General features: G+C 42.3%; 1 protein-coding gene across 1 annotated transcript in view; it reads left to right on the top strand.

The window, feature by feature from the left end:
* Positions 1-1815: 1815 nt before the first annotated feature.
* The window catches only part of LOC125129111 (teneurin-2), a 527939-nt gene continuing 506108 nt past the window's right edge, over positions 1816-23646 (top strand). Inside the window, exon 1 of the mRNA XM_047783492.1 lies at positions 1816-2162. Within this exon, the coding sequence (XP_047639448.1) occupies positions 2150-2162 (13 nt within the window). The 5' untranslated portion in view covers positions 1816-2149. The remainder of the gene's footprint in view (positions 2163-23646) is intronic.

Genomic DNA, 23646 nt, shown 5'->3' on the forward strand with positions numbered 1-23646 from the left:
GTGCCTGCTGCTTTCCAAGATCGAAGAAATGTCACATCTGGGCTAAGAAAGGCAAGAGGCCTCCCAGAGTTTGCATTCTTAGATCACCTCCAGAAAAGTCGGTTCTATTTACTATGATGCAATTGAAAAATGCTGACAAATCTGAACCAAAGTAACGTGATAAAGATGAAGAAAAATCTGGGAGAAAATTGCCATAAAAGGAAAAGCTGTTAAACATTGGGAAGGCTTGCTCTTGAAGACTTAGGATACATTACAGCTGTCTCGGATATTGTGTGGAACTGTCAGGGGAAGAGAAATGAGACTTATCCTGGCTCTGCCTTTCCTATTAGGCCTGGGGTAAATCGATTGAAATTTCAGGGAGCTTAATTTGCACTCAGTGTGGAGAAGAAATTTCTGACAACAGTATCTAACCAAGAACGGAATGGGACCTAGTTTCCCTTGTGTGGGGGAGTAATCAGCAAGGAACTCATGTAATTAATACTGATCATAAGAGGCAGTGATCCAGATATTTTTGCACATAAGAACTCAATCCTCCTAACAACTCTTCGAGGTAGCTTCTGTTATCATTCCCTCAGTACAGATGGAGAAACTGAGGCACTGTATGGTTAAGCCATGTGTCTAGGGTCACACGATGAGTAGGCGACAAAGCTGGGATTTGAACCACTGCAATCTGATTGTAGAGTCCATGGGCTTACCCGTGCTGCAGTACTGCCTGTAAGTGGGCATCACTTAGAGAATTTGTGCATGGGATTTCTGCCTTGAGTGTTTGAAGAGTATCTCACCAAGAAAGGAATGGCACCTAGTTTCGAGTTATGGTACATTCGAGGAGAGGGGGTTGCATAACGCAGTCAGAGGTGCCTTCCTACGAGGGCACCCAGAGACCTTAGATTGAGCCTTCTTCATGCCCAGTTGCTCTTTCTGCTGTAGGCTTGCATGGCCATCCACTTGCCTTTCCCAGGCCACCTGGAGTTTGGCTTTATTGTGTCTTGGTAGAATTTCCTTAGCCATCTTGACATCATCCACTTCAGCTATTCCATGCCATTCCTTAAAAAAATCAAATCAAATCAAAAATATATCCAAAAACACTGTGAGGGATAAACAGCTCTGCTTTCTGAGGATACGGGCTACAACCTGACCTTCCTTCCAGAACAGCTGGGTACCTGTGTGTCCTCTTCTCCACCATTGCACCTTACGTGACCGTCTGAGAGATCTCTCACCTTATTTAATCGCACTTTGACTGTTAGGAAACACAAGGAATGGCAAGTGCTTTCTGATACAGAAAGAGAGAATTCCTTTCGGACAGTGGTAAGATCTAACTAAAGGGAACTGACCAAGGAGAGCTGACCCGGTTTCGCATCCAGGTGCTTTAAAATAATTTGACAACAGGTAGTTAAAATGTAAGTATGCCATGCTGTCAATCACAGTCCATCCTTCTGGAGTTTAAGGCTTGTTTTACTTGAGGGAAGATGATATTTGAGCATTTTATGGCATCCATCAACAGGAGTGTGCACATGGTTTCAAATAAGGATTTCCAGCCTTCTGAAACCAATTACTTCTGCCTAAGTAGAAATGCCAAAGCAGAGAGGTGTCGGCGACTAAGAGAATAATTTCTAAATAATAATAAATACATCTAGCGATGCCTTGAAACAACAGAAATCATGCGTACACACACACACACATGCACAAACCTTTTTAAGAGGTATTTTTAAAAAGTATGTGTCAAGCAATGTTAACCCAGAGAGATGCAGAAATGTCAGACACATTACATGGGCAGGACTTGCCGTTGGCATTTGGCTGCCAGCGGGGGAGGCGTCCTCCAGCAACTAATTCCTCAGGAACCTCATGCTGAGTCTGTCTACAGGGAAGGGAGAAAAAAGGGAGGAGGGAGAGAGCAGATATTGCCCATTATGTTTTTCCTTCACAGCTGGAGAAGGCCTCAGCTGTGTGGGGCTGGGATGGCTGGTGATTTTCAGTAGTTCAAGGGGACTGCAAAAGGAAGGGTAGCCCCATTCGCAGCTTAGGCCAATGGTGAGCCAGGCTCTCCTGGTCCTCAGCGTAGCTAGCACACTTGAACTCAAGCCAGACCACCTCTTAGGGAGACGCGTGAGCCTCCCCTCAGCCCGTGAGCCTTCTCCACAGGAAGGTTGTGATGGAGTCTCTGGGTAGGGATAACGCAGGTGCATGCCCACGGGGCTTGGCAAGGACATTTCCTGTTCAACAGAGTAGTTGGAGCATTGAGTGGAACCCTTCAGTGGGTGTCAAGGGAATGATGGGGGGCTTGGGGGTGAAATGCTTTTTCCCACAGCTCTCTTAGAGTGGCCGTGGATTCTTGTCAGTGTGGGTAACTTCTAATTCTCATCAGGCTGCAATTTTTTTCTACTGCCTTCATGAGGGCTGCCAGGTACGGCCTCAGAAAAATGTTCTGTGAAAATAGGTGAGATTTATAACTGTAAACATCTGTGAAGTCATGCATCTATGTCTATTGCAGAAATATTCTTTCAAGTTCCTTTCTCTACATGTGTCGGATTTCTTCACCCTCCAGAGAACTATTTATGTTAGTTCTCTGTGCATGGATGAGCTTTACCCTTGATTGTAACTCTATGTTAAGACTTTTTTTTAAATAGGCAAAAAGGAAGGGAGGGGAAATAATTCATTCAATTAACTGAACTTTTCTTCAAAACATGGATTATTTTTTGGGTCCGTATCTGATATTTTGTACACCCAACATATTTTTAAGAAATCATGGTGCATTCTGTTGTGGGTGCTGCGTTTGTTAATACATCTTGAGGTGTCCTGTTTGCCTTCAAAGGGTGCACTTCTGTCACAACAATTTAAGATGAGCGATAATCATCCCTTGAAATTTTAAGCAATTTATGTTTTACAGAGTTCTTTTGCTTTTTTATGGAATTGATCTCATTTTATCATTACATCACCTTGGTGTGGTATGTATGACTATCTTTATTAGCTCCATTTTATAAATGAGGAAACTAAGAGCAGAAGACTCATCCAAGGTCAAACACCTAGTAAGCAGATGTATTGGTCTTTCAATGCACAACCCTTAGCCCACTTCTTACTCTTCAGGCCACAGGAAAGACAGTTGTGAAGTAGAACCAGCTCAGTCTGAGCATGCACCACATCCCTTTCCTGGCACACACATGCATAAACATTTTAACACACAGGTGCGCATACATGCCCACACCTGCACACACTTTGCTCCCTAGGTGTTGGGGCCCTGAGATGTTGTGAATTTCCTCTCACTGATAAAGGGTTAATATTCCCCATCACAAGTCCAAGGAAAACCAAAGGCTGATTCTGTAATAGTTGTCCTTCCACTGACAGGTGTTTGAGTAGAGGGAAGAGGGGAAAGCCAGAAAAATGCCAGCATCCTTCACATCATCACACATCAGGTCCCTCAGACTTTGTGAACAAGCAAACCGGGTCCCCAGCAGCTGGAGAGGGAAGATGGCCCTCACACAGCTCCGGTTTTGGGTCTGTTCAGACAAGCTTAGTGCTCTGTCAGGAAGTGGGCAGCCAGAGACCTTGAGCGCTAAGAACAACTAAGTATCTCGGAAAACTTGATAGGCAACTTGGTTGAGCCTCAGAGGATCCAGGCGGATATGATCTCCTGCTCTCAGTCCCACTCCCTCCTTTTCCCAGTCAAGGCCAGGACTCCCCAGCATCCTCATTCAGGCCCAGGAGCCTGTGTGCCCTGGTTCTTGGAATGGGCCTTGAACTGTCAGGACATAGGCCTCCCTGAAAGGGCTTACCAAGTATGTTTGGCAGTACCTCCTCAGCTGTCTTTCCCTCTGCTTCCAAAACAGAGCAAGGAGTTTTGAGTTACCTGACATCCTTTGTCAGGATAATTTCATATTCTCCAGCTGCCTTCTTCGATCATTGAACAATACCCCAGTTACCTTCTAGAACAGACAGATGCCCTCCCACCCCAGCCACCCATGTCTGCCTTGCTGCTTCCATCAACATGTACGTGCAGAAGGGATGCCAAACATTGCCAGCATCAGCCTGGCCAGGGTTGGCTTTTATACTTTCTTTTGTGAAGTTATTCTGACAATCTCTTGAGACATGGGTGGAGGGTGGATTCATAAAATCTTAAAATGTCAGAGCTGGAAGGCAGCATAAATTGCATGTGGTCCAATTGTCTCATTATAATGATGAAGAAATCAAGCCCCAGAGAGGTTGAGATGTGTCCCAGTTTATCACGATAATGACTGTGTTCCATATTTTCCCTTTGTCCTTCATGTGCCCTTCAGTCTTGCAAGACCTTGCTCTTTCTCCTGCAAGCTGACCGCATAGGCTGCATCAGTAGGCACCCTTGTCCTTGGGCTGCTAACCGTTTACTCAGTGAGTGGAGATCAGAGAAAGGAGAAAAGGAAGCTTCTTTGTCATGGGGCCACTGGTTCTTGTGCCTGAGACATCAGCCCTCTCCATCCAGTCTTCTCTTTCTGGTTCTTCTCATCACTCCCTCTCCTTGCCCCTTGATGGCCAGCAATGCAGACAGCTTTCCTTTTTGGCCAGCCTGAGAATATTGCACCAATCCTTTCTGTTTTCCTTAAACTCCAACCACAACTTTTCAACTAGTCCACTTGATAAGCTCCCCTCACATGACCCAGTTTGGGTGTCCTGTGTATGACCTTGACTGACATTATATAACAGTCAAAGTTAACTACAGGAGTCCCCGTCATGGCACAGTGGCAATGAATCTGAGTAGTATCCATGAGGATGCAGGTTCAATCCCTGGCTTAGCTCAGTGGGTCAGGGATCCAGCATTACCGTGAGCTGTGGTGTAGGGTGCAGACTTGGCTCAGATCCTGCATTGCTGTGGCTGTGGTGTAGGGCGGCAGCTGTAGCTCTGTTTCAGCCCCTAGTCTGGGAACTTCCACATGCCAGGGATTTGGCCCTAAAAAGCAAATAAAATAAATAAATTTAAAACTACAACCCAGATGGTTCTATCTCCTGACCCCTACTCTGCTAGTCCTCACACCATACTTCTTTCATTATGCAAAAAAAAAAAAAAAAAAAAAATTAGTGGTTAAAAGCATGGGTTCAAATCCTAGTTCTACCACTTACTGGCTATTTCTTAACTAGCAAGTTGCTTAACCTTTCTGGTGTCTCAGTAGCCTCTTTCATAAAAGGCCATTATGGTGGAGTTCCCATTGCAGCTCAGTGGAATCAAATCTGACTAGCATCCGTGAGGATGCAGGTTCTATCCCTGGCCTTTCTCAGTGGGTTAAGGATCCGGGATTGCCGTGAGCTGTAGTGTAGGTCACAGACTCAGCTTGGACCCCGAGGTTGCTGTGGCTGTAGCATTGGCCAGCAGCTGCAGCTCGGATTAGACCCCTAGCCTGGGAACCTCCATATGCCATGGTTCAGCCCTCAAAAGACAAAAGACAAAAAAAATAAAATAAAATAAAAAAATAAAAGGCTGTGGTGAGTTTTAAAGAATAGCAGTGCATTCAGAGGACTTAGTACACATATGCATTCAATATTAAATGTTTGTAAGTGCCCAGCACATGGTAAGTGTTCCATAAATGTTAGCCTTCACTAATGTTTGCTCTCTGTTAGAACTCTCATTCTGTGCATGGAAACATTTATTAGGACTCTAATTCTGTAAGTGGAAAATGTGCATATTTTCCCAAGCCTTGCACGGTGTCATAAAATTTCATGAGGATAAAGTCATCAGCTCCCAGGAATGCTGAAGAGTGATGGGGAAGTGGGGAGGGGCTGAGGAGGGGTGGTGTGGGTCATGGGGCTGTGAAGACAGATGGAACAGGAGGGCAGACGGCAGCATCCTGGACAAGCCTGGATGTGCCCTGAAGCTGTGCTCTGCCTGGAGGGACAGGAATCAGCTTCCTTCCAGCAGGGTTGGGCGTCACTTCCCGGCTGGCAGGCCTGAGGGGAGATTGTGGAATCTGTTGCTTGAGAGAGACTGTCATGAGCCTGGAGGTTCCTGCAAGGATAAGATGCAAGGGCTAGTTTCCCAAGATTTCGATGAGCTCTCACCTGGAGACAGGATTTCTTTTGTTTCAGAATATGAAATAAAGCATTGGGTTCTTCAAAAAAAAAAATAGATTTTGTTTTTCAGACGTTTATTCTTCCTTTGGAATTTTTGATGACTATTCAGAAATGGGAAATGGGGAGTTCCGTTGTGGCTCAGTGGTTAACAAATCTGACGAGGAACAACGAGGTTGTGGGTTTGATCCCTGGCCTCACTCAGTGGGTTAAGGATCTGGCATTGCTGTGAGCTGAGGTGTAGGTCGCAGACACGGCTCGGATCCTACGTTGCTGTGGCTCTGGCGTAGGCAGGCCACTACAGCTCCGATTGGAGCCTGGGAACCTCCATATGCCATGGGTGGGGCCCTAGAAAAACAAAAAGACAAAAAAAAAAGAAAAGAAGAAGACAGGGGAAATGGGTTATATTTGAGTATGGTCGTCCTGGAGAACAGTTGGGGTATTTGGAGAGAGGGTCTGGAGCATCCTAAGCTACCTATTCCTCCCCAGTTAAAAGTCTGTGTGGTGCATTTAATCCTCATGGCTTTACTCTTTGTCTCCCCAAAGGTGTGCTAAGTCGTGGCTCCCCTTCCTTACCTCCAGTGGCTTTTCTCCTATCACTAAATAGGAAACTGGGACACACCTCTGGAAGAGAAAGAAATCATCATCCCATCTTTGGTTGCCCAGGGACAGCTGCCCCTCCTACTTCCCCATCACTTTTCATCACTCTTGTGGGTGGCCGAGGGAAGCCAGGAGGAAGTCCATGCTGAACCATCTCTGGGAGTCAGGCTCTGGTCCTCACATCCTTCTGCAGCAGCCAGGCTCCTCCCCCTTGTCCCCCCTTCTCTTTTACTAGGATTTTGATTTCTGGTCCAGAAGGTGGCGAACCATGGAGCTGACAGTTAGTGTTGAGGTTGCCCTAAACCTAAAGGTTAATATTTCACGTGAAAAGTAGTCACTAGTCAATACTCAGCAGTGTGTTCCCCTTGCAGCTGGCGGCTGTTGCTTTGTGCACACCACATGTCTGCATTCCCGCCCAGCAGTGGACCCATTGAACGCCTCTGCAGCACCATGTCCAAGACTGCCTGTCACTAAGTTAGCGCGTGAACACATTCTCCTTTCCCAACTTCCTGCTGTACCTCTTTGCAGTCATTTTTTAAAATGAATATTCTCAGCAAATCCTCTCCTGAAGATTCTGTTTAAAAGTAAATCACCTTCTGTCCCACCCAACCCCCTCAATTCCCTGTACTTTCTTATGTTTTATTTTTCTTTCATTCTTTTTTCTTTTTCTTCATTCATAGCACTTTTGAGTCTCTAACACACTGTGTAATTATTTATTGTGTTATGGTTTCTTTGCCTCTACCCACTAATACGTAAGCTCCACCAAGGCAGATTTGATCTATTTTTTTTTCTTTCAAAAATGTATCCTTTGGGTCCAGAATGGTGCCTGGAACACGGTAGGCCCTCAGCCAATATTTTGCAGAATGAATGAATAAACAAATGTCCCAAAGAGGCCACTCCAAGAAATCCCTCTTCTCTAGAAAAAGGCCCAATGTTATGTTTCTCTGCCTTGAGGAATAAGAACTGCTATTAGGAAAAATCTTTCAAAGAATCATAGTCTATGAAAATATCAGTATCAATGCAAAAGAGAAGTTTGTCTTTCTAAATAATAAATGTTTTAGCTTTTGACTATGAATGAATTGAAAGCCCAAGATTAAAATCTCCAAGTAGCATGCAACCCCACAAAATGTTCTGCACACCTCAGTTTGAGGCCCTGTGGCCTAATGTGAAGAATCAGAAGCCACCCAAGGGCCCTCTGTGGAAACTGGCCTCACTTGGTTTCCTACTTGGATTCCTGAGCTTCCCAACAGCTGTTCTGAGCTCGCAGGCCCTTGACATTCCTCCTCCCACCACAGAGGCTTCCGATGGGCCAGAGATGAAGAGAGTGCCAGAAGGGCTGTATCTAGCAATATCGCTGATGGGGAAAGTTTCATCAGCTTTTGAATCATCAGTATGCTCACACCCCTGAGCTGGGTGCTGCGGGAATCAGCTCCATGGCTGGAAAGAATTCAGCAGATGCAGAAGTGCCACCTGACTTGGGGCTAGGCTGAGGAACACAGAGTTCTTGATTCTCAGATGGCTTTTTGGAAGGGAGTCAAAGCGACTGATTTTCCATCTCTCTCACAGAAACACACACAGTGTGCACGTGTGCACACACAAATCTAAGGTAGTCTACAAGCGAGTTAAGAAGCAGACTAGCTCTTTGGGAGGAAAAGAAATGCCCTCCTGCCTCGCTCTGGAACATTGTGGGAGAACTGAGCCATGTGGGGTGATCTGTTGGTCACCTGCAGAACACATTAGAGAGAGCTTCTTTATCAGGGAAAAGAAATCCCATTAAATACCAACATGAATGCATAATGTTTGCGATGGCCAATTGTTTTCCCAGAGCTGCTTCCCTCCCCTTCTTGTCTTCATGCCTTTATTTTGCCTAGACAAGACCCTGTGGGATGTAAGTGGGTGCCTCAGTGGGCAGAGCTCAGGTTGTCAATGGGCCAAGGGTAAAGTTAGGGATGAAAAACCAATTTTAGATACTCTCCTTGTATTGATCTCCATTTATCAGAAAGGCTTTTGATGTGCTGGTTCCCTTCTGTGCTTAGGCAAAGGCTTTTACAGATTTACTGCCACAACGTCTTCAATCTGTTCTAAAGTAGTATCAGCATTCAGGGTGCTGTTCCCCTTTCTTTGACCCAGTTTTAAAAACATCCAACCGAAGATGCTTCATTAAGTTTATGTAGAGGTTGCCAAGCCATCAGAATTCCTCCTACAGTTGTTACCAGAAGAATTACTATAAGGCCTATCTATCTTACCCTCCAAAAGCTGCTGTCTTTTGCTGTAAAGAATGACAGCCATGCAGGAAATTCTTTACCAAAATCCAATTGAGCTGTCAGAGGGTTTTACTTTTGGTTTTGTTTTTGTTTTTCCCTTCTCTGTATTCCTTTTCCATTACCACTGATTATCTAGTTTATCGAGTCCACATTCACACTTTCTCTTTGGTCAGCCTTGTTCCTGCAGAGCAATTCCAGAAACCAGAACCATGGCCCTAATGACTCCACTGTTACATATTTTCACTCAAAGTTGCAGAAGAATGTATTCCAACTTTCTTGTGAAAGCAGCCCTTGTGAGGCTCACAGCTTAGAGGAAAAATATGGCCTAAGCACATTTGAATGCTGTAAAAGCTCTTTTAAAAAGTGCTTCTTAAGGTAGATTGGTTTGTGTTCCCTCCTGTCTGCTGTGGTCATTTTCTCTCTCAACTACACAGGCCATAGAAAGCATAACTTTTACCAACAGCTTTTCCCAGCTCATGAGTCAATGTCATTCTGTTCTTTGCATTAGATTCTTTATGCTGAGAGTTTGAAATGGCAGCCTCGAGCTCACCAAGTGATCAGCAAATGTCAAGTGTCCCCAAGCACAGAAACCAGCTGAGATACTGAGACACTGCAGCCTGAATGGGAATTGTATTGTCATTAAATTTCTGGTGGGATGAGGAATAGAGGGAAGGGGGGAAAGAAGATGCCTGGCACAGACACAAGCACATTATCTTCCATTGCTCAGCCTCTTTCAATAATCAATGTCATGCGAACACTGAATTTGGGGGCAGTTTGCTAATTGCATTACCAGCTTTGCCGTGAATAAATGGTAACGGGCAGGGCAGTGGGTACTTCTTAACTTTCTGTGAATTTGTTTTAATACCTGGAATGTTTCTCTCACGTTGGCTGAACTTCCCCTCACTTTAAATTGTCTATTTACTTTAATTAAGCCTTCCCCCGCTCTCCAACTTGTTGAGTTTGATAAGCCTTCATTTACAGAGAGCTTCTTTTCCCCTTTTCTTTCTTTTTGTCTTTACTTTAACCCTCTTATGTTTGCCTGATGAGGAAGCCAAGGAACAACTGAGAAGCAATATATCACTAATTCAGGCTTTCTGGGGGGTGGGGAAGGTGATTTAATCCATGAAAGTCAGAATTTCCAAGCCATTCCTTCTTTTGTCTCTTGATTTTGGCTTCTTAATATAAGCATCTTTAGATAGGGTCTGAAGGACAGGGAGATGCTGGGAAATTCTCAACTTCCCATTCCAGCTGTGGCAAAAAGCAAAAAAATTCATCATGGGGAGGGGACAGTAAATTGGAGAGACTGTTGAAGTTTCCTGTGACTTCTTGTACTCTGATTGAAGCTCCGAGCTGCTATCTGCTTTTTTATGTCTCTGTCCAGATTTTACCTCTCCTGTGAAATTTTCAGTGAACCCCCCCCCCGCCCCCTGCCATGCCACCCACAGTTAAGTAAGGCTCCTCTTTCCTGTTCTCATGGTACCATCTGTTTTTTTTCTTTCCCCCATCATTGTGCTCCTTATATTCTATTTAAATTAATTTAGCAATTTAATTGAAATTGTCTCGATTGTCAGCTCTCCAAGGAGTGAGATGCCGTCTAACTCATAGTTAGATCCCACCTGGCAAATCGTAGCTTCCCAAGAAACAGACCTCTGTTGAATGTGAGGCATAAGCTCTGTGATCAGGAAGCCAGGGAGAGTTCATTCTTGCCCCTGTGTTTCAGACAGGGCAGCCAGTCTGTGGTATCACGTGTGGCAAATTCACCTTGCTTTTTAGACCTACATAGAGCACCTTTTTAGGCAGAACAGAGGTGCTGGGAGACTCTGGGCCATGAAGAGTGCCACTGCTCCAGTCTATCACCCTCATGCAGAGAAGATCAGGGCCAAAATGCATATTGATGAGCTCTGGATGAATGTACCTTCTCTACCTACCCACGGGGAGCTCTTCCAGGGTCTGCCCTCCACCAGCTACACTTCCCTGCTCTGATGGATGGAGCTGACTGGGCAAATTGCTATGCTGATGAACAGCTCAGCAACCTGAACAAATGTTCCAGGGAGATCTCCCGGGATAAGCCACATTTTAGAGAAGGCTTCATCTACAGCCTGGGGTGAACCTTTTAGCCCTGAGTTAGTAGAGTTGGGTGAGGTAAGGAATATGAAAGGACTAGTTAACAGGCTCACTTTTTAGCTATACCAGCACCTGTTCTTGGGCTGGGGAAAAGCCTTATTGCATTTTTTTTTTCTCTCTCTGCTCAGAAAGTTATTCAAATTGAGACCTAGAGGTCTGGGTGTCACCAAGCTCATTGAAAGAGGGAAACCAAGAAGCTGAACTGAAAGCACTTAAAGGAAGGATGCATTACCTTAAAATATGCAGATGGAAAACTGACATTATTGTCAGTGTCAGAAGTCACCTTTCTGAGTAAACATTCACCTCTGGGCAAATGCGGGGATGTGTTTCTTGCCATTTACAAATGACAGAGTATGCAAATGCAGGGAGTGGTGCCCCAGAATGCGGAGTTGTCTTCTTTCATCTATCCATAATGAGGAACATGCAGGAATCTGTCAAAAATGCGTCCTGGGCTTGATTTGTGCCTTCTGAATAGAAGGGATTTCAGTGTTAAATCTGCCAGTTGGTTTTGTGCCTAAGTATTACATCAGTCTTTTGTATGATCTTGCATCCTGTGTAAAATGCAATATTTGGGCCTAATGGGCAGGATTAGCCAGAGCTGGGAAGCTATAAATGAAAGTTTCTTGTTTCTAGAGAGCAAGTTAGAGCTTTTATATTATCTGCAGTGGAGCTCGGTGAATTTAAATGCATCTCTTGGGCTTTGGTAATATTCGTGTTAATGTCAAAATTGATCCCATTGTTATTGAGATGTGTGGTTTTTTTCAGGCCTAAGACTCCTAGTGCCTGTTGCCAGGGCTGATGAATATCTGGCTGTGATAGGTTCCTTCCAACCTTTTCCCAGAACTAAATGAGGTTATCATTGGTGCCTGCTACCAAGTTAGGTCTGTCGGTCTGCACATCTCTATAATTCAGTCATAGGCTTAAATGATATTTATCAAGTACCTACTGTGTGCCAGGCACTCAGCTTGACTCTGGGGATGTTAACAGTGAACAACAAGATCTGGACTCTTTTCCCATGATATCCCCACCTAGAAACAGAAAAACAAGAAAATAAACACATAAGCAAAAACGATAATTGCTCACTGACAACAGTGCTCTGTGGGAAAAGAGCACGAAGAGAGGAGAAGGAATTATGGGGAGGGAAACCACTGTTGAGGATAAGATGATATTTAAGTGCACAGAAAGGATAAGACCAAGCCAGCCTTGAAGATGAAGGGGAAAAGACTTTCAACTCAAAAGAATAGTATGTGCAAAGACCCCAAATGGGAGAAGAGCCTGGCATGGTTGAAGAATTAAATGGAGATGAGCATCTCTAGTGCAAAGCAAGAAGGTGATGTGGGATGAGATGGAATGAAAGGGGCTTCTGCAGAGAATAGATCATACAAGGCCTTGTAGCCATGGAAGGAGTTTACTGTTTTATCCAAAGTGCAGTTAGGAACCATGGAGGGGTGTTTCTTAGTTCAGTTTATATTTTTAAAAACTATATTTTCACACCTATCAAAATGGTTATTTTATTTTAAAGCAGTAAGGGTGATGAGAAATTGGGACCCTTATCCGTATCTGATAGGAATGTAAAATGGTATAGTAATTGTACAAAACCGTGTGGCAGTGCCTCGACATATTAAATTTAGAATTACCGTAGGATCCAGGGATTCCACGTCTGAGTATATTCCTAAAAGAATTGAAAGCAAGAACTCAGGCAGGTATCTGTACACTCATGTTTATAGCAGCATTATTCCCAATAACCAAAAGGTGGAAATAAACCATTTGTCAATAGACAGATGAAAGGACAAGCAAAATGTAATGTATTCACACAGTGGAATGGTATTCAGCCTTAAAAAAAGGAAATTCTGACACATGCCTCAACGTGATGAACCTTAAAGGCATTATACTAAGAGAAATAAACCAGATACAGAAAGTAAATATTGTGTGATCCTACTTACAGGGGCCCCTAAAGTAGTAAGATTCATAGATATAGAAAGCATAGTGGTGGTTGCAGGAGACTAGAGGAAAAAAGGGCATGAAGAGCTATTATTTAATGAGTATGGAATTTCCATTTGGGAAGATGTAAAAGTTCTGGAGATGAATGGTGGTGATGGTTTCATAAGAATGTGAATGTACTTACTGCCACTGACTTGTACACTTAAAAATTGTTAAGATGGTAAATTTTATGGTTTGCACATTTTACCATAATTTTTAAACGTTTTAAAAAACCTACTGTACTTGCTGCTAGATAGAAAGGAGGCGAGAGAACAGTGTGAAAGACAGATTATTGTTCCAGTCCAGCATTAAGACAGTGGTGGTCTAGTGGCAACAGAGATGCAAAGGATCTGTGGATCTGAGACGTGCGTGAAAGGGGAGAAGCTGTAGGACTGATGAATGGATAACAGCACAGTTCTCTCTAATGCGAACTCTGATGCACTTGAAGCCTTTAGACCACACTTATGGAGGGTAAAGACTGGCAAAATCCCTTTGACTGGCAGATGTGTTTAAGCTTGCCGTCTTGGTGCATGACAGGAAAGCTTTATTTTTAAACTCTTCAGTGGTCTTGGATGGAGTATGGGAGCTATTGCTGTTGACATGTGAATATTTGCATGCCCTGTCACACAGCAGTCGTATGCTCTGTGTGAACATGGCTTGTCTTGTGATTTGCCGTGATTGCTACCATGTGGCTGGAGTTGTGTATTCTCCTTCCTTATTAGTAATGCATGTCTTCCATTAGCATATGCAACTAACTACTCCCTTTCCCCTGTGTAGTGTTGACATTCATTGTAATGATTTATTATCCAGGCTAAATAACCCTCGATATGAAACAACAAACATGCCTGTGTTTGTGTTTTCCATTTGTTTTGTTTTCTCTTTTTTGCTTCCGCATAAGTAGATAGTTCTTTATGTGATAATTACATGTACAGAAACAAACAATCAGAAAGCCCACTAGAAAGGTTAAGAATGTAGGTAAGGTTTATTTTTGTAAATACTGAAAACTTACCCAATTTTAGTAGCATCCCACTAAGCAACTTGGTATTTAAAAATAATGGATTATTAAGAAAATGTTTGTTATGAGTAAACACTCCATATAAAATGTAATGATCTATGAAAGGGCCACTTGGGCTTCCCATGGAGCCTCTGAAGCCCCGAGGAATCTTGTTTTATTTGTTGAGGCTGTTTCCAGAATGGTCTACCACGAGGTTATAAAATGGTGAGAGTGTTGGCTGGACCATCACTCAGCAGTTAGACTGCCTGAGTCGTGTCCCAGCCACTGACTGGCTGTATGACCTTAGATGACGTACCAAAGCTCCCTGACCCTTCAGTGTAATTTTCTATAAAATAGGGAGAGTAGTCAAACCCATCTCAAGAGGTCCTTCTGATGATTAAATAAGATAATAAATACAAAGCCTTTGGAAACGTGCCTACCTTAGAATAAGTACTCATTAAACATCAGCTGTTATTATTATCAGGGAACTGCAAACTATATGCCCATGAGAAAGACATTATATATAAAAATGTGTATGAGACATAAGTAAAAAGAAATAGATACATAGAGTTTACTATTTGTGTGACTTTGTATATGTGTCATGAAATTAATGTGGAAAGTGCTTTACAGTTTATGGAGTGTATGGTGTCTATGATGAAGACTTGGCAGGATGTACTCTGTACAACAAAGATTGGAAATCTTGGTCCATAACTAGTTTGATGTTATTTCAAAAGCCACCTCCTCACCCACTCGGATTATTCTGTTTCTTCATAAATTTATATTGCCCATTTTAATCACTATGACTTCTCTTCACATCATTCCGGACATTGGAGACTGTTCACTGGCTAACGGTAATTGCAATAACTTAACATTATAGAAAACAAATTATTTTGTATTTCATCCATCTTAAGTTATCTTACCTGGCTAACTGCGGCGGTTCTGTTTCCTAAAGAAAAAGAATCACTAATTTTTGGTTGAGCTGCAGCTTAAAAACCTAAGCAGGTTCTTGCCACAGGCTTTTCCCCAATAGAAGATTATTATTGATGTTTTGTAAGTATCATATTCCATTCAAAGGTAAAAGGCTGCTTCCACTTGCAGTTTTTCTACTGATTTTTTTTTCTACACTCTGTCTGCAAGTCAACACTCCTGGGCTCAATTAAAATATGTATTTAGCCACTGGATTTGCAGAGAGATGATCAAACCTGAATACTAATACCTGGGCTGTTGCCTATCAATAGTAGGATGAGGCACATTGAGTGATGGCTTTCAAGACAATGGCCAGTGAAACCAGGATGTGTGGCACTGATTACGGTTCAGGACACATGTACAGTTGGGTTTTGCTCAGTTTTGCAGCAAACACAAGAGTGTTGCTCATTAAAATCCCATTTCGATTGAGATTATGTCCAATTCCAATCATACAAATGATAGGAAATTCACAGCCACCAAAACTATGGCACTTTCTACCTTCCCAGTGCCTACCTTCCCATAGGGCAGAGGTTAGTTTTTACCAATCTCTGCTTTGAAGACCTAACACATAGCATCATGGTAGCAACTAGCATTTGTGGAGTTCTCACTATGTGTAAAGCCCTTGGTCCTAGCAGAGATTGGAATGATGACCCAAGGCAGGCATCTCCCCTGCTTTCTGGAGCTTCTATTCTACGGATGAAGGATGTGATGTAGTCTCTGGAATCACTGAGAAGATGGCAACTGGGCAGACCCATGAAGGTTTAATGACGGGGGATGAGTATCTCAGGAAAGCAAACCAAGGTGCCTATAGCCATGTGGCAAGTGAGGGTTTTGCGGGGTGGGGGTGGGAGGGGGGCTGGAAGAAAAACTAGGTGGCTGGAGCCAGGGAAAACAAAGTCTGGAATAAATCTGGAGAAGAGGTGAGAACCAGTACCCCTAGACCATGTTGGGAGTTGTGGCTTCACTTCTTAGACCAGCCATAGTACAATAGTCGGTATTATTGATACTATTTTCCCAATGATTGGGCAAATTAAAGTTGAGAGTGGTGAGATAACGTCCTTTCTCAGCTGGAGAGTGGCACGTGGATGATATAAACCATAGCCTAACCTTATAACCATGGTATTATAGCTCCTCTGTAAGATGCTTCCCAAACATTTTCATGGAATTTTAACTCACAATGTCATCATCCCTTGTCAATGCGTATTTCTATAGAATCTTTTACTTAAGTCTGCCTTTGGTTTTGTTGGCATCAAAAAAACAAAACAGGAGTTCCTATTGTGGCTCAGTGGGTTAAGAATCTGACTAGTGTCCATGAGGATTCCGGTTCAATCCCTGGCCTAGCTCAGTGGGTTAAGGATCTGGCATTGCTGCAACTTGCGATATAGGTTGAAAATACCACTCAGATCGGCATTGCTGTGGCTGTGGCATAGGCCGGGGGCTGCAGCTCCCATTTGACCCCTAGGCTGGGAACTTTCACCCTAAAAATTAAAATAAATAAAATAAAATGTGCCTAGGCACTAACACAGGGAAGTCAATGAGAGGGAGAGAAAAGCTCATGGTTTCTCAGTTGTAGAAATGTGAGGCACATGCCAGGCAGGGCCACACAGGGAAGACCCAGGGTCAGGAAGTAGAAGCAAGGGGAAGGTGTAGGCCTAGGCTGCAACTCCGGTTCAAGCCCCAGCCTGGGAACTTCCTTATGCTCTGGGTGTGGCCCTAAAAAGAAAAAAACACAAAATAAACCAAAACAAAACAAAGCTAATTGCTGGCAGACTAAACAGGGTACACAGATGACCTTCTGTATAGCCCCTGTTATCTTTACACTAAATCTTAGGTGTCCAAACCTCAGGGGAAGGCTAATAAATTAGGGTTTGAATGCTGTTGGTGTCCACGGGCAGCACCATGGCTGAGAGAGGATGGTACAGCACAGCTTTCTTAGCTGGGGCCAAGTTGTGAAGTCCAAAATAGGAGTTTAGAGAGAGCAAAGTTAGTGTTATATTTTAAAATGGCTACAATGTATTTAAAGAATGAAAACCATCCTCTGAGCTTCCATACAAAGAGGATAAAAGAAAAGGGAAGGGGAGGGACAGGAAGGAGAGAGAAGGGGGAATGAGGGGAGAGGAGGAGAGGGAGGGAAGGGGAGGGGAGAAGAGAATCATTGCTACCTTAAAAGTCAGCTTCAGTCCTTCAGCCATTCTTTGTCTCTGTCTCTCCCCTTCTCTGCTTCTCCACCCTACCCTCAACTTTTCTCTGAAATAAACACTTGATAGATGAGCCCACCACTAAGGAAAATGCTCTCTTTTATGTGCACAAGCTTGGTAATTGCTGCAGAAAGATGCTGAGGGGCTCCTAATATTCATATATATCAGATTAGTTTTGAATCCTACCTCAGTGGAGGATGTTGGCGTAGCCCAATTCATGACCTTGTCTGTGTGGGCACTTCTTTTTCCCCCATCTTACATCCTTTCTTTTGGCTTCAGTGGGTGCTCTCAACAAAGCTTTCCCAGTATCTCTGAGAACAAGTCAATTCCCAGACCAGAAAAAGAAAAAGGAGCAGACTGAAATGTTTGAAGAGTGGGTTCTTGCTTTTGTTTTATGCTTTCTTGGTAACAGTGGAAACAGCCCTGAGGCTCTCTACGCGAGGCTACGAAATTTTTGTTGGGCAGTTAACATCTCAATTCCTAGACAACTGTCTCCTGACCAATCCGCTCTGAGCTTTGAACATATGGCTGTGTCTGATGGCTCTGCTGATTTCACCAGGGAGTTTTGTAAGATCTCTATTTGAGGGAGCAGCCACTCCACAGATGAGTGATACACTCCTGGAATTAATTATTGCTTGCCAAGTCTGAGGATTGATTCATTCTAAGCCCAGAACCAAAAGCTCATCTTAAAGCGAAAATATTTTTTGATGATCTAGCTCCCTTCACAGACCCTCTAACCCAGTGCCATTTGTACTTGGCTGTTAATGGTTGACTTTGAACTCCTGAGTTTGAATTTCACTTTCTAATCATAAATGTATGATGATAGTGGGGGCCATCCATTCCTGGGGCCTGATAATTAAGAACGATCTTACCTTGTAACTTCAGGCTTCCTCTTTTCTCTGAGGGCTGCGTTTCTTCCTGAAATGAAAGTGGCATTTCAGCCATCTGGCATAGGCCGTTGTCAATAAAGGAATCTGATTACATTCCACCCATGTTATTCTGCATGAGTAATAAGCTTGGTCTTTGAAATAAATAAATATGTGCTCCCTGGAATATAGGAGCGGCCGCTGAGTCTCTGAGCTTACCTAAAATGAATACTGCTTGAACAAACAACAGAGCAAAAAGAAAAAAATCAAGTAATTGCTGGAATTTAATGGGAGAAAAATAGCATGGATTACCAGTGGTAGCTGCCTGTCGGTCTTGGAAATCTACCTAAAGGCATGTCAGCTGTATAAGGTTTTCTCCTGACCAGTGTCTGTCAGGCCATCTCACTTAGGGCTTGATTAGCTTTTTTTTTTTTTTTTTTTTTTTTTTTTAGGCAGCAGGGCTCTCTACTCTTTTGGACATTATCCCAGCAGGCATTCTCCTAGGTTTCCCCAGGGAAAAGGAACAGGCTGACTTCTCTCATTTTGTGTTAGGACTTTGAAGTCTGACGTTTTCAATTACCTCCCAGACCAGGTATTCTCTCTGAATAAAACACCAAGTATCAGACCCACTTTTCCACAGCTCCTAATATAAAAAGTGCCCTGTTAATAATCATATAGATTGCCACCATGCCAGGTTTCAGCACCTCCAGTCGCCAGGCTAGCATGTTAAATAGTGTCAGTATCGTCTGAACCGGAAGAATGAATAAAACTAGCATCCATTCTCTATATGTTTAACCTCTTTGAAACTATTGACAGGTCTTTTATTTTGGAAGTATATTTTACAGGGAAGAAGACTTCCTAAATATGATTTAATTCTTTTCTTCCCTCCAGAGAAATAGGATTTAAAACTTTGTGCTTGTACCCTCCAGAAATGGCTCAACCAAACAGAATCAAAATATCACAGCAGTGAAAAAAAAGATGCTGTATTGTTTCAGAGTCCAGATCTGTCTCTTGTGATAAAGAGATTTAAATCCTCCCTATTCACAGAGTACGAGCCAATCTGAGCCATGGAATGCATTGAAATGATAGAAAGCTTTCAAGTTGAGCATTTTTTGTGTGTGCTCCATGGTTGGAAATTCTGTTGGAAAAATATGGTTAGACTATTTTGACAATTTTTAACCTGCTTAAATTGGATTTTTTAAAGTGCACAAATTGATGTTCTGCCTACTTGGAGAATGTTTGAAAGATACCAAGACTTCAAAGAAAAACAGTGAGAGTAAATCAGATGCAAACATCCCTGTATCCATCCTAGCAAAATTAGTTTAGGATTTCCTAGGGCAATGCTAAATTAGAATGATGCTCAGGCATCAGGGCAAGTACCACTGGTAATCATCTCCTTTTTATTATTGGGGGGTGGGGGAGCTAAGAAAAGGAAAGCTATTTTTACATCTTGTGGGAAACACTAAAGGACAGCAACTTCATGGACATTTTTGAAGGATGCCATTGAGAAGTCTTAGTGTCCCTGCTACTGTCATGAAGAATTGTGTCAATTTCTGGCCCATTGGACTTGGGGGTGTCAGGTGGCCTCTTTTACCCTCCCTATTCTTCCCTGCCCTCCTATTTGTTCATCAGATGTCTTCTTTTTCTTACCGCATGGTAAATTGGGTCTCAAAAACAGCAACATGTTTTAGACACGATATCAGCTCCAGAAGCTGAAAGCATTTTTTTTAAATGAAGCCAGAGAGATGGAGTGATCTGCTTGATAATAAAGCTTAGCTTTAATGCCAGCTCCATGCTGTTACAGCATATTACTAAACAGCAAGAAATGTGGCACAGATGTTGTGGCGGCCATATTTTACACCATCCAAAAGGTCATGTCGCTTGTTATTACATTCAGAATCAATATTAAGTGAGCGTTCCAAATTTCAGCTGTCAGTTGAATTTATTGCTGCAAACCAAAGCTGAAGGGTTCTCGACTGTGATTCAAGCAAGCTAACAAATTAACTAATATAAGGGCATGCCTAGAAGAAGCAGGTGACCCACATGCCAGCAGCAAAAGCTGAGTTCTTACATAGCTGTGAGAAAGGGCTGCCCCAGTTGCCAATCACAAGCAATTGCCATCTCAATATTTTCCAAAGGAAAAAAAAAAAAAAAAGGAAGGAAGGTAGGTAGATTCTCAGGTGGATAAGGTATTCTGAGGGCAGCTTTTTTAGGTAAAGCATGATATATATTCATATCTGTCAGGCAATATTCAGGATAATTAGCATATCTTGGAGATGACTTGCATCACTAAATTTGCCCAAAGTAATAGTCACCTAACTGTTCCACAGTCATCTTTAAACCTAGACATGGAAACACTAAATCAAGTGCAACTTACGCTATATTCTTCATCTTGACATTTGGTGTGTCAAGATCTACATCAGGGACAATCTTTCTTAGCTGCAGTCATTTTGTACTTTTTTCTAGAGCTACCTAATACATGGACATCCATTTAATTAGGACATGGACACCCCAGCTGCTTAATACGGATTATTAAAGGGAATTGGGGAATTCCAAGTTACTGAGAAGGAACTGTATGTAATATTCAATCATAGTCTCAAGAGGGGTATACAGTCTCATAAATACCCTACCAATATCTTCTGCACAGAATGGTGGGTGAGAAAGTAGAGGACTGTTGGCAGGAGTTGGCAAGCCTGTGAGTCCATAAACCCATGATTTTCTCTGAAGGTATTTCTAAAACCTATGCTCAACACTGTGTATGTCCATGTTATAGTCACTCCAGTGTATCTGCTGAGAGAATGAATGTTGCCCAGTTAGCAAGTGGTCCAGAGGATGTGCTGGGGCTTCTGCAGGATGTGAGATCTCACAAGGCCACCTCACCAGGAGAAGTGAGCAGGAGGAAACCAGGTTCTCTGCCCCCTTGGCAGATGGCATTTCTCTCCTGAGAATTTCCAACTCCTGTTGGAAAATCTCCTGAGATTGTGAATGCTTTGGTAAGCCTCCAAAGTGCTGGTAACTAAGAACTAGATTTAACCAAGGTCCTCAGATCCTGTCTTGACAGAAATGGTATTCACTTTTGGATATTTTCTCTTATCCTGTCTTCCGTTACAAATGCAGGTAATGATTTTTAATTGACTTTACTAGGAGTGTTTAGGAAAAAAAAACTGCAATTCTAGTAAATAAGTACTTGAGTCAAGGACTATTCATTATTCAAGATTCAATAAACATTTTTTGAGTACCTACTCTGGGATAAAAAGATGAACAAGACATGGTTCTTATTCTCAGGGACTGGAAGAGAAACAGTTGTATTCAAGTAAATAGAATGGGCAGTATGTTGTTTCAATTGTGTTACCTTTTGACCCAGCAGGTTTATTTCTAGGAATTTATCCAAAGAAACAGTATGCAAAAATATGTTTAAATGGATATTAGTTGTGTCATGGTAGCTGGCAACTAAGTAGATGGTCAATGACTATTGAATAAATATTACTATAAACCACTCCTAAGAGCAGAAATGGAACATTCTAAAGTCAGCAAAGAGAATTAGCTAAAGATGACATCCACAAACTAAAAGATTTTGGAGGAATTTAAAATTTTGTGAAGAATGCTTAATAGCATGGAAAATTTTTTCTCAATTTACTGTCGATTGGAAGTGATTACAAAGAAATTTGTGTAGTATGATTTTGATTTTGTGAAAAAGAAAAAATGCAGAAGAGAAGCATTCATATGCTATATGAACAAGCCAGATGATTGATGGGTTAACTAAACAGTAAGTCAAGGAATCATAAAAATCAATCCATATATATTTAAATACTTTTTCCAACTTAAGACATAGAAAAGTGGTGTTGTTTTTTTTCCACTGATCCTAAATTACACTGGTCTTAAGGAGCAGGGCTAAGGTGTGAAATTGTTGCTTGTATAAACTACTCCCATTATGCAGTCTGTATGATTTCCTATTCCAGTTCTTTAAAATCAAGCCAGAAATCAAATGGCCTGCTAAGAACCCTGAATCCTTCTAGATGTTTACACGTTCTCCATCAGTTTTTAACAGTTGTATCCATACCTAATTTGACAGTATTGTTTGCAGTAATTTGCATGCATTGAGTTTTTTCAAAGCACTGAACTTAAGAAAATGCTTTATGTTTACACTATTTTATTGGTTCTTGCTATATTTAACTGAATTGTGAAATTAGATTAAAATACAACTAGCATAAATAGGTTTGGGAACAAAAACAATTGGCAGTAGCAGAAGGGAGAAGGTTATTAGCAGCCTACAACTTGCATGCTGTGAATATGCTTGTATGCTTTGCAGAGGGGACACAGAGTATGGGCTAATCCAGCAAACAACTCAGATGAAAGTCGATTAAGGGAGTTTCAGGTTGAGTGCATCGTTAGTCAGAAGGTGAAAGAGAATGACCAAAAGAAGAGAAACCACAATATTAATAGTGCCTATCTCTATAAGTGGAAATCATGATACATTTGTTTTTTTTTTCTTCTTTTTCTGTATTATTCAAACACTTTGCAGTGAAGAAGTATACTTTTATTAGCAGACAAGTAGCTCATTCAGTTTTTAAATAAACATTAAAGATAAAAGATGAAGCGTGCTTAGGACTGTGCTGTGTGATGCAATCAGTGTTTGATGGTGATATGACAGATTTGTTCAAAGACTGTCCTTGTGCTTGGACTCCCTAGCTTTGAATCTCACATCTGCCACATTTTTATATGTATATCATTGGGAAAGCTCACTTTAAGCCCTTTCTAGTGCCCAATATCTTAACTTCAAGGTAGAGGTAGTAGTAATAGCATCCAACAGCCAAGTTGTCATGAGGATCAGATAAAGTATATTGAGATCCATGAAAACTGCACGATGCAAAGTGCTTAAATATTAGCCAGGCCTCGTTTTATTATTGTTTATCTTATATCATTTCTAAATTGTGAGCCTTGCCTATCATTCACAGAAAAAACACACATAAACAAATGAATACATGAGAGCATATATGTGTTTGTCTTGATGGTGTGGGATAGAGGTCAGCAAGCTATACCCCATGGCCAAAGTCTAACCAATCACCTATTTTTATACATAAAGTTTTCTTGGAACACAGCCACACCACTCATTTATTCATTTTCTATGACCATGTCCATGCTGCAACACTCCGAGTGGCTATGGTGAAGACAGCATGGACAGCAAAGGTGAAAATATTTCCTACCTAGTTTTTTATAGATGTGCACCCACCCAGCTGTAGGAACTTCATCAAGGTAGCATCCTTATAGGTTGGAGTAAAAAGAAAAGGTTTTGTGAGCTAGGAGGAAGTAGATGAAATGGGATACTCAAATGGGTGTCCATATCATCTGTGTAAGCAATCTGCTGAAGCCAATTAAAAAATCTAGGAAAATGCATTCCAAAAATAGGGAGCTCCCATCCTGGCTCAGTGGTTAACGAATCCGACTAGGAACCATGAGGTTGTGGGTTCGATCCCTGGCCTTGCTCAGTGGGTTAGGGATCCGGCGTTGCCCTGAGCTGTGGTGTAGGTCACAGATGTGGCTCGGATCCCGCGTTGCTGTGGCTCTGGCGTCAGCCAGCAGCTACAGCTCCGATTGGACTCCTAGTCTGGGAACCTCCATATGCCATG

This window comes from Phacochoerus africanus, chromosome 1, assembly GCF_016906955.1.
Source record: "Phacochoerus africanus isolate WHEZ1 chromosome 1, ROS_Pafr_v1, whole genome shotgun sequence".
NCBI lineage: Eukaryota > Metazoa > Chordata > Mammalia > Artiodactyla > Suidae > Phacochoerus > Phacochoerus africanus.